The sequence below is a fragment of the Garra rufa genome, chromosome 10 (genome assembly GCF_049309525.1).
Source record: "Garra rufa chromosome 10, GarRuf1.0, whole genome shotgun sequence".
NCBI lineage: Eukaryota > Metazoa > Chordata > Actinopteri > Cypriniformes > Cyprinidae > Garra > Garra rufa.
In genome coordinates, this window is record NC_133370.1 from 13,946,106 (window position 1) to 13,963,779 (window position 17,674).

At 35.2% G+C, this 17,674-nt stretch overlaps 1 protein-coding gene across 1 annotated transcript; it reads left to right on the top strand.

Moving 5' to 3' along the window:
- Window positions 1-403: 403 nt before the first annotated feature.
- Window positions 404-12,728, top strand: otomp (otolith matrix protein). Its single transcript, XM_073848785.1, has 9 exons — window positions 404-2,087; window positions 3,112-3,248; window positions 3,500-3,602; window positions 3,730-3,915; window positions 4,123-4,297; window positions 5,239-5,306; window positions 5,797-5,981; window positions 8,971-9,142; window positions 10,577-12,728. The coding sequence occupies exons 1-9, from the start codon at window positions 2,009-2,011 to the stop codon at window positions 10,585-10,587; spliced, it is 1,116 nt and encodes a 371-aa protein (XP_073704886.1). The 5' UTR covers window positions 404-2,008; the 3' UTR covers window positions 10,588-12,728.
- The last annotated feature ends 4,946 nt before the right edge of the window (window positions 12,729-17,674 follow it).

A 17,674-nucleotide genomic window follows, 5' to 3' on the forward strand; every position in this document is an offset into this window, starting at 1 on the left:
ATGTTTTTTGAGGAAAACATTTCAGGATTTCTCTCCTTTTAATGGACTTCTATGGTGCACCTGAGTTTGAGCTTCCAAAATGCAGCTTCAAAGGGCTCTAAAATGATCCCAGCCGAGGAAGAAGGGTCTTATCTAGCGAAATGATCGGTTATTTTCTAAAAACACTTACAACTTATTTACTTTTTTTCTTGCTGAGCTAGACAATGCAAGCATTTGAGGTTAAAAATAATTTATTTAAAAAAAAAAATAACCCATCATTTTGCTAGATACGACCCTTCTTCCTCGGTTGGGATCATTTGAAGCTGCATTTTGGCACCATAGAAATCCACTATACGGAGAGAAATCCTGAAATGTTTTACTCAAAAAACATAATTTCCTTGTGACTGAAGAAAGAAAGACATGAACATCTTGGATGACAAGGGGGTGAGTACATTATCTGTAAATCTTTGTTCTGAAAGTGAACTACTCCTTTAAACCAGCTCATGACCAACTAAGGACTATCTCAAACCAGCTCAGACCAGCTGCCATGCTTCAAAACATACCTAACCAGCATATGTTGTTTTTTCAACAGAGTACCTGTTACATATAACCTTAAAACACACATCTATATCAAGCTGTATATAAAATCTGGTTTACAACACCTCCAAATTTACTATTGTAGCTTCTGCCCATTCAATGCCAGTTCATTGTACAGTATCAATTTACCTGAAAGTGTATGATTGTTTATATATCTATTTACTAAATGTTAGAGAGACACACATAGCTGCTTAAAAAAAAGCAAAATGTCCTTGCCATGATAGGAGTCAAGGAGCCAGTGGCCTGACAGTTTTTTGTTCTAAAATAGCTTGTTGATTAATGGCCATGTCATTTTCTATATGGGGAAAAAAGGATAGGGAGTCAGGGGCACCGAAGGGCAGGGAGATAAGGCGTTTGACGGCCCTCAAGTGACTAGCCACAATTCCGTTCCACTCAATATCATAGATTTTTCATGTATAATCAACGCAGTGCAAATTTTGGGGGCATTTATGGCACTGAGGTCAATGTTGTGTAAAACACAATTGCACCTCTGGGGGAAATGCACTCTTGCTTTTTTCCTTAGCTTGCAACAACACGAAAAACAAAGGAATATATCTGGTTATTGCATATACTGTGGCATTCTGGCCAAGTTATTAGTGATTTACTGATAAAATATTGAACCAGTTGCCATTTTTAAGCCATTGACATAAATCTTACCGCTTTTACCATTTGCATATGATTTCTTTTGATTTAATTTTACGTTTTTTTTTTTTACTTTTATTTTTGTTTCTTATTTTTGTTTGTATTGTATTATATTATGTATTGTATTGGCCACATGTCAACGTCGATGTATGTGTACCTTAACAGGTTTGTTTTTTGGCTCTAAAATGCTGTTTCCTATCACAGATGACTTGTGTCTCCTTTAATAAAGCATTGATTATGCGGAAGGTGACATGAGAATTAGGATGCAGAGTATGTATCAAGTGACCTATATGCTTCCTCAATTGCATAGTGGCACAAAAGAATCTCCTGTTGCCCCTCCATCCATATCTCCAATCAAACTTGGCTTGTTTCGGACCTTTGGTTTAATCTTGAGGGGCTTTAGAAGCTGCCCACAAAAAGCTATTGTATCTTACTTAATTATAACCTCAGAAATGATCTGACCTCTCCGGTGCCAGGTGCAGTGAAGTGTGCAAAAACTTGCATGCCATGGGGTCCCATTGGATAAGGAAAGAAACACTAGATGCCCAATGTGATTGGATAAGTGGAAAAAAACTGACAATGTTAGATCTGGAAAAAAAAAAAAAAAAAACTTAAGACCTAATGGAAAGTTTTTCCCTCCCCTCTTGGTTTCTAAGACTTCTGGTTACCCTAAAAAGGGAGCAATATGAGCCCCAAGCCTTTTTTTCTGTCTTTTTACTTTTTTTAACTTTACTTCCCACACCACCCTTGTGAGTCTGAGCCATTTGGAAGGTTACTGTTCAAAGTCAGCATGGATCATCCAGGAGGACACCTTGCTGTGGTTCTGTTCCTATTTGTTCTGGTTTCTATGTCCACCGAAAACAACATTAGTAAGTACTACATTTATATGTTCTTAGGTTTTTAATATTGCTATGACATTGGCTTATTGTAAAATTAAATGTTCTTGTTCGGATTGGCTTTCTGCACTTGTTACATTTGAGATCAGAATGAACTGGGAGTACTTTATATAACAATAATGTCAGTCTAAAAGTTTATACTTAAATGTTTGATAGTATTTTTGGAGGCAAATGCAATAGGTTTTCATTCAGTATTATTTTATTCTATTATTGTAATTAATTGATTACTTTAACTGTTACTTTAATCAGTTAATTTTGTTTAATTTAGAGATTATTTTATTTTATTTTATTTAAGAAGATCTGGCATACATGAGAACTCATTCCATACTGTTTGCATTCCAAGTGACTTCTCTAAACAGTCTAAAATATAATGTATTATTGATTTGTGTCAACATTTTTAATCATCACTTTCCCAAACTTTTTGATTCACTTTACTATTATGCTAAAATGTAACTCTGGACCACAAAACCAGTCTTAAGTAGCTTAAGGTTTATTTGTAGCAATAGCCAAAAATACACTGTATAGGTCAAAATTATCGATTCATGGCAAAAATCATTAGGATATTAAGTAAAGATTATGTTCCATGAAGATATTTTGTACCTACCGTAGATATATCAAAACTTTTTTATTAGTAATACGCATTGCTAAAAACTTCATTTGGACAACTTTAAAGGCGATTTTCTCAATATTTCGATTTTTTTGCAGCTTTCAGAATTTCAAATAGTTTTATCTTGGCCAAATATTGTCCTATTCTAACAAATCATACTTCAATGGAAATATAATTATGCTTCAGAATGTGTACAAATGTAAAAATTACAAAAATTACAAAAAAAAAAAAAAAAAAATTAAATTAAATTAAATTGTGTGAGTAAAGTTTTTGACTGGTTTTCTAGTACAGTTAACAAATACTTTTCCTGAAATGTATTTGATGATTCCCACTCTTTGAAAAAGTACACATTTTGAATTGAAATCTAATTAAAGTTTTCTTTCTTTGCAGTCAGGTGGTGCACAGTGTCTGATGTCGAAGAGCAAAAGTGTTTGGATCTAGCTGGGAATGCCACAGCCAGGAACATTCGCGGACAACTCCAGTGTGTGAGGGGCCAAAGTCCCACTGACTGCATGAAGCAAATTAAGGTTGTAGGAAATTGCTTCCGAAGAAGCAAATCAAATCACATATGGTGACTGTAATTTTACAAGGCTCATAGATTTCAGATTGAACCTTACAGTTGTACTTATTCTTGCTGCTCCTTTTATGCTTTTCTTGGACTCACTCACCTTCTCAACTGATTACAAAATGTTGAACATGTTTTGCTTTTCCATTATATCAAAAATTATTTAAATTGCTCAGTATATGGTTAAGTATAATTTGTCTGTGATGTAAACAGAATGGCACTGCAGATGCCTCTACTATGTATGCTGATGAGATCTACACAGCTGGGTTTTGCTATGGCTTAGATGTGGCGGTGGGAGAGTCTTATAACGGTGTGGGTGAGTATGTTTGATCTATAAAAACCATTTATACCCCGGTCAAATATCTGATTAAAATGATTTAGTCAGAGAGCTTGACATCAAAGCATGTTCATGTGTCTTTACCAATGTTTTGTCTATGACACAGATGGCATTAATTACTACGTGGTTGCACTGGCACGGACATCATCCAGTGATCTGTCACTACTGGAGATGCATGAACGCAGCTCATGTCACCCAGGGATGCGGACTACAGTGGGCTGGACCGTCCCCATCGGCTTCCTGGTCAACACATCGCAGATCAGTGTGGATGAGCAGTGCAACTTTCCACATGGTGACATGTTTCCATTCTGTGTTTAACTGCACTGTGTGACTACAAAGCTCTTAACATCTGTTTAACTCTCTGTCATATGCAAAAGTAATGCTTTCATATTTTGTTACATATAAGTGGTTAAAAATGGTTCAGATGCAAATTGAGAATGTAATTGCACCCTTCTGGCAGTAATTTAAAAAGCTATATCCGTCTCCCTATGGTTTCCAGCGGTAGGAGATTTCTTTGGCTACAGCTGTGTCCCAGGAGTGAAGGACCCAGAACACGATCCCAAAGGAAACAACCCAAGGAACCTGTGTGAGGCCTGCATTGGGGATGAAAACGACCGACACATCTGTGCCAACAACCCCCGGGAACGGCACTTTGGGGAGGCTGGAGCTCTAAGGTGCTGTATGATCAGAGATGTGAGAGAATGCATATGATCTAGTGAAATCATTATTCAGAATATGCATATGCTTTGTGTAGTGGTAATATTGGATTGGTTGATAGTTTGGGACAAAAAAAATCTATTACTATTTAATAGCGTGGAGTGAGTATGATTGAAAAGTTTTTGAACCATTTACCGAAGCTCCATTAATTTAATCAAAAAAGTAATATTGTGAAATATTGTTATGGTTTAAAATGACTGTTTTATATGTTAATATATTTTACATTTTCCTTTTTATGTAATATCAAAGCTCCTTTTTTTTTAGCAGCCATTACCCCAGTCTTTAGTCTTATAAGATCCATAAGAAATCATTCTAATATGCTTATTTAGGGCTTAAGAAACTTTTCATCTCATTATTATTAGTTGAAAATGGTCGGGCTGCTTAATTAAGAGTGGAAAGAGTGTTTTTTTACAGAAAGTTTGAAAAACAGCATTTGTTTAAAAAAAAGAAATCTTTTTAACATTATAAATGTCTTTACTGTCACTTTTGATTAAAGGGATTCTGTCATTAATTACTTACCCTCATGTCGTTCCAAAGCTTTAACACCTTTGTTAATGTTTCAGATCACAAGCTAAAATATTTTTGATGAAATCCAAGAGCTTTCTCACCCACACAACTACCACGTTCAAGGCCCAGAAAGGTAGTAAGGACATCATTAAAATAGTCATGTGACATCAGTGGTTCAACCGTAATGTTATGAAGCTAAGAGAATACTTTTTGTGCACAAAGAAATGAATGATTTTATTAAAAAAAAAAAATTAAATCCAAAGTTCCAAAGATGAACAAAGGTCTTGAGGGTGAGTAATTAATGACAAAATTTTAAAAAAGCCTACTTTTAAATGGTAGTGTATGTATTTTATATCTGTTGTTATATGTCATTATCATTTAAAACATACAGGTGTGTGGCAGAGAATCTCGGGGATGTTGCTTTTGTTAAGCACACTACAGTCTTTGACAACACGCAGGGTAAGTAGTGCAGAGTGTAAGAAGAGCTAGTTAAACAGGAGGGCAAAAATGTCCAGATGCAGTAAGAATTTCAAGTTGGTTTCTTATTAAATGGAATTTTTTAAGGGACTGAAGGAGGACAATTGTGGCCTTCACTTCATGATCTGTATCATGTTTCACTGGCTGACAGACACAGGGGGGCAGCATTTCATAACAATGCTTCTCTTTGTGTGCCTGCTGGGATCTGTGAAACCCTTGTTTAGTCTCAGTAAATCCTGTTAGCCAAATTCAGGGATTATAGATACTAGTTTAACAGATATATGTGTGTGTGTGTGTGTGTGTGTGTATGTATATATATATATATATATATATATATATATATATATATATTTATATATATATATTATGAAAGCCTTGCAAGCTGTCTAATTTTATATTTAAAAGTTTCACCTAGACAAATGTTGCATCGCTGTCTGTAAGAAACCTTTGTCTGGCTTGTTATTCATGTAAGGTAAGAACCAGGAGTCCTGGGCGTTGGACCTGGAGCTGGAAGACTTGAAGCTCTTGTGTCCTGATGGGAGAGAAGCGAACCTGTTCCAACATGAGACCTGCCACCTGGCTGTGGTGCCAACCAATGCTGTGGTAGTGCGTTTGGAGGACAAATGCCGCGTTTACAAGTTCTTGGAACGTGTGCAGGTCAGGAGAGACGGCCACACAGTCACACATTGGAGTCCAAAAGTCTGAGAACAGTCAGAACATCCAGGTTTTTCTCCACTTAAACCTAAAAAACTGGAACGGTATAATGCAAAATAGGGGTGTGACAATTGTGTACATTGTGTCACAATATATCACAATACAAAATGGAATATGTGACCCTGGACCACAAAACCAGTCTTAGGTAGCACAGGTATATTTGTAGCAAAAATATGGCTTTGCTTTGGCTATTTCTATGGGTCAAAATTTTAAAACCCCAAAATCAAACCCCAAATCAAACAAAGATGCTGCATACATGCAACATGAGCAGTTTTTGATTTAAATTACATTGAATAAATTCGAAATTTGAAGCAAAAACTGAATGATTTGACTTTATCTTTGTGAAACTATAGCTTATGTAACATCTGCAAACAAAAACAGTAGACATGCTGAATATGAGCACAAATTCACTCTCTGCCAGCAGGTGGCACTTATGCAACAGCAATGATACAGCATTTCCTTGGTTCCATTTATAAACACCGCTTTTGGGCAAAAGCTAAAAGTTGTGTTTATAAATGTTTGCACTCACATCAGGGTTTGGCCAGTTACCCGGATGTGTAGCCATATTGGAGATACTCGGAAGTAAACAACAATATGTATTGCACGGTTAATGTCCTACTGATTATGTTGTTCTGCTAATTTATGCTGTCTAAACCAGTGGTTCTCAATCCTGGTCCGGGGGGACCCCTGTTCTGCACATTTTGCATGTCTCCCTTATTTAACACACCCGATTGAGATCATCAGCTCGTTAGTTCAGTTCATGGATCTCTCTCGGGTGTGCATTATTTTCGTAGAATTCTACTGCCCGAAGTCAATTATTCCGCTTATACTACAGTTACCACACCTCAAGACATCGATCAAATGATATATTTCAAGACATTCGTCCCGTTTTTATCCTTAAAACGCTATTGTGAGTAGGATTAATTTCTTACGCAGCTCATTCAACAGCTTCGTTGCCAGTTCCAAAACGTCATTTTAGACCTAGTAACGACGCTCGGGCTGTTAATAGCAAAATAATGCCGTTAATAATGAAGTTTAGACAGACCGACAGACAAGCAGACAGATGGAAAGAGTGAGGGAGAGAAACTAAGTGTATGACTTTACCTCTCTCACGTCTGTGTCTCTCAAGGGTGACTGGCAGCATCCTCTCTACTAACAGTTAAACTTTAAGTTCATTTTCTTCAAGACCACGCCGTTGTTACCTCGCGTGTGAGAGCTGTCATGTCGTTTTTAATCGTCAGAGCAGCGCTAACAACATTAGCGCGAATGCTAACGCGAGTGCAAACTGTAACATTATGTGTGTGCGTCTGTGAGGTGAGTGAGAGAGGGCGAGAGAAATAGAGTTTGTGCTTTCCGTACATAATAAAACGTAATATATTGTGGAAAAAAACATGGAAATAATCTGTCTTTTTTATCCTGATGTTTACTGTATTTATTAGTTTGGCCAGTGTCATTGTGGGTTTTAGTTATTTTGCTGTTTTGGGCTGTAAGGACCTTTGAAATAACTGAAATCGTATGGCGAAGTGATATAGACATGCACTGCGGTCTAAAGCTGCCTGGAACTACGTTCGCCGTGCGTTTCCCTGAATATAATGCACACCTCTAGAACGTTCGTCAGCCAATCAGATTCAAGCATTCAACGGCCCTGTAGTATAAGCAGTATTAATTAAGATATTAGCCTAATATTTCACCTGCCTGACCGGAAATAAGAATAAACACGAATTGTGTCAAGATTCTTGCCCTGGAAATCCTGGTTTAGTTTGGACAACCACAAATGCTTTTTGTTCCTCAGACAGTTTTTTGCACCTTTCTCCTTGATTTGTTACTATTTTGGCAGTCTATAGTACTTCAAATGTTTTTTTCCGGTCCAACCGATTAGTACAGCCCAAAACATGACAATAATTGACCATTTTTAGCAGCAATAATCAGCTAAATTTGCAAGCTTGGTTCAGTTCAGTGGCCTTGCTTACATTCAGTGCCACCAATATGGCCGATTGATGATGTGCCATGAAAACAATATTATACAGAGGCAAGATGAAAAGAAAATACCATCTGAACTTTTCTAAAGCAGTTCCCCTCAGAGATATATTTGTATAAACGTGCAATTGTATTGTAATTTGTTTAACATCTCAACCAATTTGAATCGTCACACATTTGTATTGATTTTCATCTGGATCGGGGTACATCCTTACATCCCTAGAAACTAGTGGTTTCAGACTTTTGGACTCCCTATTGTATTGCACACACATAAAAAAATGCCATAGATTATATAATACATTTATACTGCCAGAGAGTTAGACTGTCTGTGAATATCAGGTTTGATTCACATTTCTATTACATTATCTGTGAAATAATATAAAAACAGTAAAAGAAAAAAGCTCAAATCCCTTTTGTTCAATACAGAGCATGAAATTCTCATTGGAAGTGTTGTTCCTGCACATTAGCGGTCAATGGTGTGATTAAACGAACCCTGCCAAAACCTGTATTAACAGTGGTATCTCCGAACGTCTTGAGTATTACACAGATTACATCAGGCTGACTTATGCGTTCAATACATCCAGCCTGAGCCCTGTGGTGATCATTGATTTTCACAAGACACCGTCTCACATTACAGTGTGTCATTAGGGGAGGATGACACTACAGCGAGCTCTGTTATGAAGCAGGACTAGCACAGACACACACACACACACACACACACACACACACACACACACACACACACACACACACACACACACATAGTGAGCAGAGCAAAGCACAAGATATGAGCAAAGATTGTTGAGAAGTTTCAATATTTGCAAATGAAACAAACTATGCATATACATATTTAAACTAACACCTGCTCTTGTTATTTGCTTTTTTACAAGCATTCCAAAAATTCAGTTTGATTGCTTTTTTCTTCTTATTTTATTCACTCATTTCTGTCCTCTAGAATGCATTTGCTAATGCAACAGAAGGATTCTCTCTGTTCAGCTCAGTGAATTACGGGCAACCTGATGTGCTGTTCAACGATTCCACCAAAAAGCTGCTGCGTGTTATGGGGACCTACACTTCCTGGTTGGGGCCCACTTACACCACCATACTGAAGGCCTTTGAGTGTGAAGGTACACAGTCTGCTCATAATTTACATGAACAATAAGGGCATAGTTTCAAATACTGTACAATAACCATTTTACTTCTGTACCTTCAAGACTAACAGAAATATCTTCCAAAGGTTTAAATGATCTTTTTGAGTTCTGAAAGGATAAAGCATTACTGTATATTACACTGCTGCCACAAAGATCTAATATAAACATGAGATTTCTTTCCCAGCTGGTTACCTTCACAGATATAACCAACTGTTTTGTAACATAAACATTTTACATAAAATGGTCTGTATTTGACAGTTTAAGTGCAATAAGACATGAAAGAGAACTTAGTTTAGTACTCACATGCCGTGTGACAACCGCTTTATCGGAAGTTTAAAGTAATATTGTTTAAAACACATGATTTCAGTGTGATAGATATAATAATCAAAACCAAACAGAAATTTTTAGCAGAGTATCTGAAGTACGAACTGTAAAGGCACATCCCTATTCTGGAAAAAGAGGACAGGGAGCAGCAGCTCATTTACATTTAAAGAGCCATGCACAAAAACACATGTGTTTCTGCTTCGACTAATAATAGGCATTTTTTAAATGATAAAATAAATTATCTGTGGGGTCTGTTGAGCGAAAACTTCATGGACACATACTGAGGACACCTAAGACTTATATTACATATTGTAAAAAGAGGCATAATAAATCACCTTTAAATTATTTTGGATGGATCCATAAAAATGAATAACTAAAATGTTAATTCCACCTATTTTAGATTATTATTTTTATTGAAAACAATATACAAGGGAAAAACATTACAGATGCAGAAACACTACCATTCAAATGTATTTACTTTTTAAATAAATTACTACTTTTATTCAGCAAGGATGCATTAAATTGATTGAAATGACAGAAAAAGCTTGTACATTGTCGCAAAACATTTCTAAATGAAATATATGTTCTTTTGAACTTCCTAAATTAATGAATCCTGGAAAAAAAAATGTCATGGTTTGCACAAAAATATTAAGAAACACTTTCTTGAGCAACAAATCAGCATATTAGAATTACTTCTAATGGATGACTGAAGACTGGAGTCGTGATGCTGAAAATTGAGCTTTGAAATGGAAAACGGTTACTTTAAATTGTAATAATATTTCATAATATTACTGTTTTTACTGTATTTTTGACCAGTTAAATGTAGTCCTGATGAGCATAACAGACTTTTTCGAAATCTTCTTTTAAAAAAAAATTCTTACCAACCCCAAGTTTAGTGAGATAGTGAGTCATGTGATGAGCAGTTTTTCAAATTGGTAAACAATGTCAGTGTTTGCATGTTACATTAGTTAATTTTTAAAAATGTTTTTCATAATGTGATTTAAGTTGTCCATACAGCAGATAATGTGTAAAGATCCCCTACATTGCACATAAATTAACTCCCGTCCTCTCTCTCTCTCACTACAGGTTTGTGTTGATCTGATGAGGAAAGAGGAAACTATAGATCTCCCCTTCATCCTTCACGCTCTAACTTTAAAGCACTCTATGTAAAGTGTGTTACTCTCGTAAACGGGCTGTATGCCGGCTCTCGCCTGTGCTTTGTAGTACTGCTATTATTGTTCTGTTCTCAGTGTTTGTATGGCTTCATATATCACATTTACTTGATATTACACCTCTTTGAGTCTTTGCCGCTAAAGCTAAGTTCCTGCCATGTGAAAAATACCAAAATAAATGCAAAAGATCTAAACTTCTATGCAGAAAAGCACTGCAGGGGGAACACACCCCAAATCATGAGGGGATTCTACCTTGACTGTTGTTAGTAAATCCAAGTAACATGACAAACCAACCAAGGGATGCAACGGTTTCTAAATACAAAATACACATTCTGTGTTCAGGGCCAAAGCATACTTTATGCAAGTACATGAACGCAAATGCTTTTAGTTACACATTCAGTTTTGCATGCTGTAGCAACACATATTTGTCTCCTACAGCTATTTTTTTTTTATTTTTTTATCTCAGATCAACTACTGTTACATACCTGAATAATATTACATCTGTTTAAATGGCACAGACAATATAGTTAAAGTTAACTATTGTCCTTTTGGATACGTTAACTTGAGAAGGAAAATGACTAAGGATATTAAGTTTTGTTTTCTGGAACAATTATAAAAATTAAGTGTGTTTAATCTTAAAACAAGACAGTTGAGGTCAAAAGTTTACATCCCTCTTTCAGAATCTGTAAAAATGTTGATTATTTTATCAAAATAAGAGGGATCAAACAAAATCCATGTTATTGTTTATTTAGTACTGGCCTGAATAAGATATTTCACATAAAAGTTAAAGAGAGAAAATAATTTGAATTTATAAAAATGACCCCGTTCAAAAGTTTACATCCCCTTGATTCTTAATACTGTGTTCTGACCTGAATGATACACTGCTTTTTTATCTTTGTTTGCCCTGAACAGTTAAACTGCCTGCTGTTCTTCAGAAAAAGAAAGGTCCCACAAATTATTTGGTTGTGATTTTAACGCTTTCCAACAATGACTGTATGATTTTGATATCCATCTTTCCACACTAAGGGCAGTTGAGGGACTCATATGCAACTATTACGGAAGGTTCAAATGCTCACTGATGCTCCAGAAGAAAAAAACTATGTATTAAGAGCCAGGGATAAAAACTTTTGAACAGAATGGAGATGTGTACATTTTTCTTATTTTGCCTAAATAAATATTTTTTTAATTTAGTACTGCCCGTCAGAGGCTACAGAAGATGCATTTTTCCCAGAAGACAAAATAAGATACATTTACATTGATCTTCAAGTTCAAAAAGTTTTCTTAATTCATTGTGTTTCCTCCAGGAGCATCAGTGAGTGTTTGAACCTTCTGTAATAGTTGCATATGAGTCCCTCAGTTGTCTTCAGTGTGAAAGGTTGGATCTCAAAATCATACAGTCATTGTTGGAAAGAGTTTAAATACACAAAAATTCAGGTAAGAACACAGCATTAGGAATCAAGTATATGTAAACTTTTGAACGGGCCATTTTTATAAATTCAACTAATTTTTTCTCTTGTGGACTTATGTAAACATCTTTCATATGAAATATCTTATTCAGGTCAGCACTAAATAAACAATAACATGCATTTTGTATGAACCCTCTTATTTTGGTAAAATAACTAACATTTTGCAGATTCTGAAAGGAGGGTGCAAACTTTTGACTTCAACTGTATCCCAGAAAATTAAACTTTTTTGAAAGTTTTGATATTTTACTGGAAAACAAGACAAAATTAATAAGTAAGAAAATCTTTAATCTTTAATATATTAATTTGCATCTGAGTTTGCGTACTTGCACATAGTAAGATTTTAACTTGAAAATTGTGTATCTGAGCTAGTGGTGTGCATATATCCAGGAATAAGTTCATAATATATAACGATAAACAAATCAACAAGGACATAAAAAGTTTAAAGGCGGACAGACTTATGGTTGGTTGTTACATAACAGGTGCTTTAAAGGTGCTGTTTCCTGAGCCTTCAGGATAACAAATTACCAACTTGAACTTCAGTGTAAATAGTCATGTCACTCTTAGAGTTATAGAACCTTCTCTTATTAATAAAAATCTATGTTGACACACAACTGCAATCCTCATTTTTGCATTTTAGCCAGTATCAACTCCAGTGACTCAAATGAACTTATCCAATAGGCTGCATAAATGCTTATACACTAGTGTGAATGTTAATGTAGTATTAACGACAATAGTGTCTCATATGAATTCATAATGAGCTGTCTGTGACATTGCAAATGAACGGTAGTAATTGAGATTGCAGGTTAATTATGGATTTTGTGCCAATGTCCTTGAAAATGGTTGTCAGAATTTCGTACGCTCACATATCTAATTATTGTCTATCTCTGTGTTTTCAGTAAATGTGTTATTATTTATTTATCTTGAATGCAAGTTTAATTATCTTGGCTCTTTCAGGCGCTGCAGCAGTACATTCTGCTGCTTAAGGAGCCTAACATTAAGCCATTAGTGCATCAGTAAAAAATGTCCAGGTGGACATTTTAAGTGAACTGTTTCATTGTGTGTCAAACAAAGAAAAACATTTAGCGATCAATGAAACTGTAGAAACTGTAGAAACAGAAAAAAATGTTTTTATGTTTCAAGAAGAAAGTTTTAATGGTAGCAGATGGTCCTACAGCTCACACATTGAGTGTGTCTGTTTATGAACACAGGCTTCATTAATCTGAGATGTAGACAACACTCACCAGCAGCAGTGCAAGATGAGCCAGTCCTCACCACTGCTGTGACTGCAGCGTATGTCATTAACACAGACACAAGTTAATGAAGTCTGAAGCCTTTTAATCCATTTGTATGCGGCTTTCTGCAAGTATACATCCCCTATAAATCACTGCAGACATTTAATACTTATGTCAAACCTCGGATTGCTTATTGTCAATGACGCAGTGAGGGGCGTTTACATGGACAATGACTCTGTTGCAATTGTGAAGTCTTTTGTTTTCGAAGAAACTTGCTTTTTTTAAGTTGTAGGTTTAGCATTTATGCATTTAGTAGATATTTTTATCCAGAGCGACTTACAATAGAAGAGCATTAACAATACATCACAAAGCTGATATTCACATAATTCCACATTTATTAGAAAGTTAGAAAACAAGCTAGAACAGAGGAGAAATGCAACTCTTTGGCAAGTGCATTGGTTTAGGGATGTGGATGGTTCATTCTGGCAGAAAAACGTTGCCTTGGTTTCAGCAGAACAAGGACATCTTGTTCAGTGACCATATCTGGCGGAAGGGAACATGCTTTAATTTATGCAGATGAGCAGCGATGCAACACGATGTCTACCAATGGGAGCGCAGACAGCAGTCTGCTCCCTGATACAGTCAAGTACAGCCAACAGCGTGTATATTTAATTGATTTAATTGCTGTCAGTGTGAACAGGGCTTAAGCTGACAGAGCAAAGGTATAACTATGATTAAATGGATTATATGAATACATATGCATATATAACAGGATTTTCCTTGCTCTTTCATAGGAAAAAATATTAATATATGGTGCATTCTACAGAATTGGTGCAAACTGCTGTCCCATGACCCAAAAACACATTTTTAAGCATTTAAGTATTCAAATCGTAGATGTTTACTAAGATCATTCTGTTATCTGTTGAAACCCACAATAATATTAAAAATATCAGTAAGCTTAATATATGTAAAGTCATTATTTATTGTTTACTTTTAATTGGGAGGTGGCTATCCCGAACCCTAACCCCTGAATTTCAACTTATGAAAATGATATTAAAATGAGTTTTGCATTTTATTTCATTGTTTTTTAAAAATATCTTTGATTGTTTTTTTAAAGTAAAAAAAAAATAAAAAAATTAGATTTTCATTGTAAATGATTAAACTTCATGTAAAAAGCCTACATCTACAATCTGTGTGTAACTTTAAAGAATGTCACTACCGAACATCATTTTTCTACAATTAAACAGATTTTTTGGGAGTTTTTCCATAGCATTTAGTTTTTATATTTGTACAGCTGTTCAGAACTGTGTTAGCAAACCATGTGCTGATTAGCATCTTTGAGCAAGGTTCAAAAGTATCTAAAATTTTCACAAACGAAACAGACCGAAACATTTGGTGAAGTTTTAGTAGTGACATCTTTGTTTTTGTGGGTGTTATCCTATAAAATTGCCACTACCGTAACAGTCACGACCGAAACATTTGGTGAAGTTTCAGTAGTGAGTAGTGACATTATGAATTATCAACGAAGATGTTATGATAGTGTTTGGTTCAATGTATATTCAAACTAATGAATCCTTAACTTTGAAATCATTATGATCAACCTTTCGCCTTTTACAAAGAAAATTTGGATTCAAAATCTATCATTACCCGTCATTTTAAATTTCATATTTTAATTATAACACATTTACTTGCTTTTATTTTTGTTCACATTTTCATTTTTAATCATGAACCTACAGGGCGAGCATACTGTATAGGTTTATGCACTTATTTATGAAGAGAACAGATGAATCTCAGTGGATCTTGCTGTTTTCAGTTCACGAATTAACAGTAGGCTAGTGCGCATATCTAATAAATCACAATAAGCGATTAAGCTCTGTGCTTTCTTACTTTCAATATGAAAAAGTCTCAGATTTCAAATTCTGTCTATTTCATCAGGAAATTCAAGCAATAAATACCGTTTTGGGGCTCTTTAATGTGGCGTGATAGATCGCTGTAGTTTATACTGGGTGCTCGCATGTGCGTATCAAATGCATAGCAAAAGATTCGTTGTGACAGTTTCGTTTTTGTTCTGTATCCAGTGCTCTGCTGCCACAATGGAGCACACTCGCCACCAACTGGACAGGGGTGGGAATTACTGTTACAATTTACAACAGATCACCCGCAGTGTAATCTGTCAAAATGACGGAGAGCCTTCAGATTTTTCCGTCACTGATTAAAAAAATCCGTCAATGACGTACAATTATCGGTTAATGCGACCTCTGATATATATTGCAATATTATTGCAATCAAAATTATTCAACCCCAACCAGAGACGGCAGTACTTTACAAATGATTTTGGCTACTCCGCTTCGCGTCAGGCGGTTAGCCTCCACGTCGTGCATTTAAAATCCTTTAACGCACGGCAAACCGTTGATTATCCCTTACATATAGGCCTATATATATATATATATATATACAGGCCCGTAGCCAGCCTACCAGAAGGGGGGGTTATTTTTTTCAAAAAGTGGACCTTTTTTAGTTCCCACCCATTTTGTATTTAATTATGAGGTTCAAATCGCCTACTTCATTTTGGTGACTTCTCATGCACCAGTTTGTGCTGGATTAGCATGTCTGTTGGTATCTTAATAAGCATGATTTTTGATGCACCAAACATATTTACTACAATGTGGTCAAACTGCTTACCAAGATCATGTATCACCTTCTTCAGTAAATATACACAAAAACCTAAAGCAATTAATTAAAAGCCACGAGTTACAATGTTAAAGCAATAAATGCACAGATCCTTTATACTGACACACTTCCAATTGAGTTTATGTTTGTAGGATTTAAATAAAAAACTTGGCGTGAGCCAAAACATGAGGGGGTAATGGTGTTGGGTGAGGGCTCACATCATGGTCATGTAAGATTTAGTGAGACAGTGATGGGTGAATGTCTATCTCTTTAGGGGGGTCCAGGGGCATGCCCCCCTGGAGAAAATTTTATACATTTTAAAGTTAAATTCATTAATTTGGTGCACTTTGAGACTTCAAAAATAAGAGCTACAACTATGTTCAGTGTGCAAATTGAACAACAAATATAAAAAAAGTTGATGACAATCTAAAAAGGGTCCAGAACCATCTCTAGTCAGAAAGTACTGTGTTCTTCCTTGACCCATGCTACACCCCTCCACTGAGTTTTCTGGGCTCCTTTCAACCTCGGGGCCCTATGCAGTGTCCTCCTTTTCAAAATACAAATAACAAGAAAATAATTTTATTTAACTATTTAGGCCCACATTGTATCTGCAGGATTTTTAAAATCAAAATTAAGGCTTTTTGTTACCTTTTTTTAAGACCTGCAGAAATACAATTAATATTGAATGAGTGGGATAAAGCAATGTCTAGTAACATATTAAACCTCTATCATGATTTACAGCTCAGATAATGTTCATCAAAAACAATAACATCTATAAAAATTGTAACAAGCTCATTTTTGTATGGTGAAATTTACTACATAATTTCTATGTAGTATTTGTATAAAGAACAGTGGTCTAAATACATTTAGTATAAATGCACAAACGCTATAGATTAATCACAAAAATACTATAATTATATTACATTACTTCTTTACAGTTAATACATGTCTACATTAATATTATATAATATTCCACATTTCTGCCACAATATCATGGTGCAGTTAGTGTAAAATAAATCCATGGAAAATGATTCTGACTGTATCGTCACGCACAGTGTTTCTCCTGTTTGTCAGCGCTGTTTCGCCTGTTTAAGTCGCAAAGTCATTTGTGTTCTTCACTGTGGATCTTGCAGCGCTGTTCAGAGCTCGCTAGTAAACGCGTCTGCTCTTGTGAATTTGCGCTCCGCTGCTGTTTGAACTGTGATCCGAGCGGATCAACGGTCCGTGTGGCACGCTTTAAATGACTAGCACATTTAATCCATAATGCGATTCTTGTCTGTCCTTGCCCAAATTTATGACATCTTTAATAATTAAGGCTTTTATACTAATTAAGGTATTTAATACTTTTTATGAATTTAAATGTCGTTGTTATTTAAAAGAACACGTGTTTATATATAAAAAAAAACGTATTTAAATTATGGACCTTTGGCAGTATGGGGTGGTTCGTTCGAACCACCCGAACCCCCCCTGGCTACGGGCCTGATATATATATATATATATAATATATATATATATATATATATATATATATATATATATATATATATATATATATATATATATATATATATATATATATATATATATATATATATATATATATATATATATATATATATATATATATATATATATATAATATAT

Excerpts from the sequence above, each read along its gene's own strand:
- otomp (XM_073848785.1), top strand. The coding sequence starts at position 2,009 with ATGGATCATCCAGGAGGACACCTTGCTGTGGTTCTGTTCCTATTTGTT. Across the intron at positions 3,916-4,122 it reads GCAGTGCAACTTTCCACATG|CGGTAGGAGATTTCTTTGGC; the intron begins GTGACATGTTTC and ends TATGGTTTCCAG. Across the intron at positions 5,307-5,796 it reads AGTCTTTGACAACACGCAGG|GTAAGAACCAGGAGTCCTGG; the intron begins GTAAGTAGTGCA and ends TATTCATGTAAG.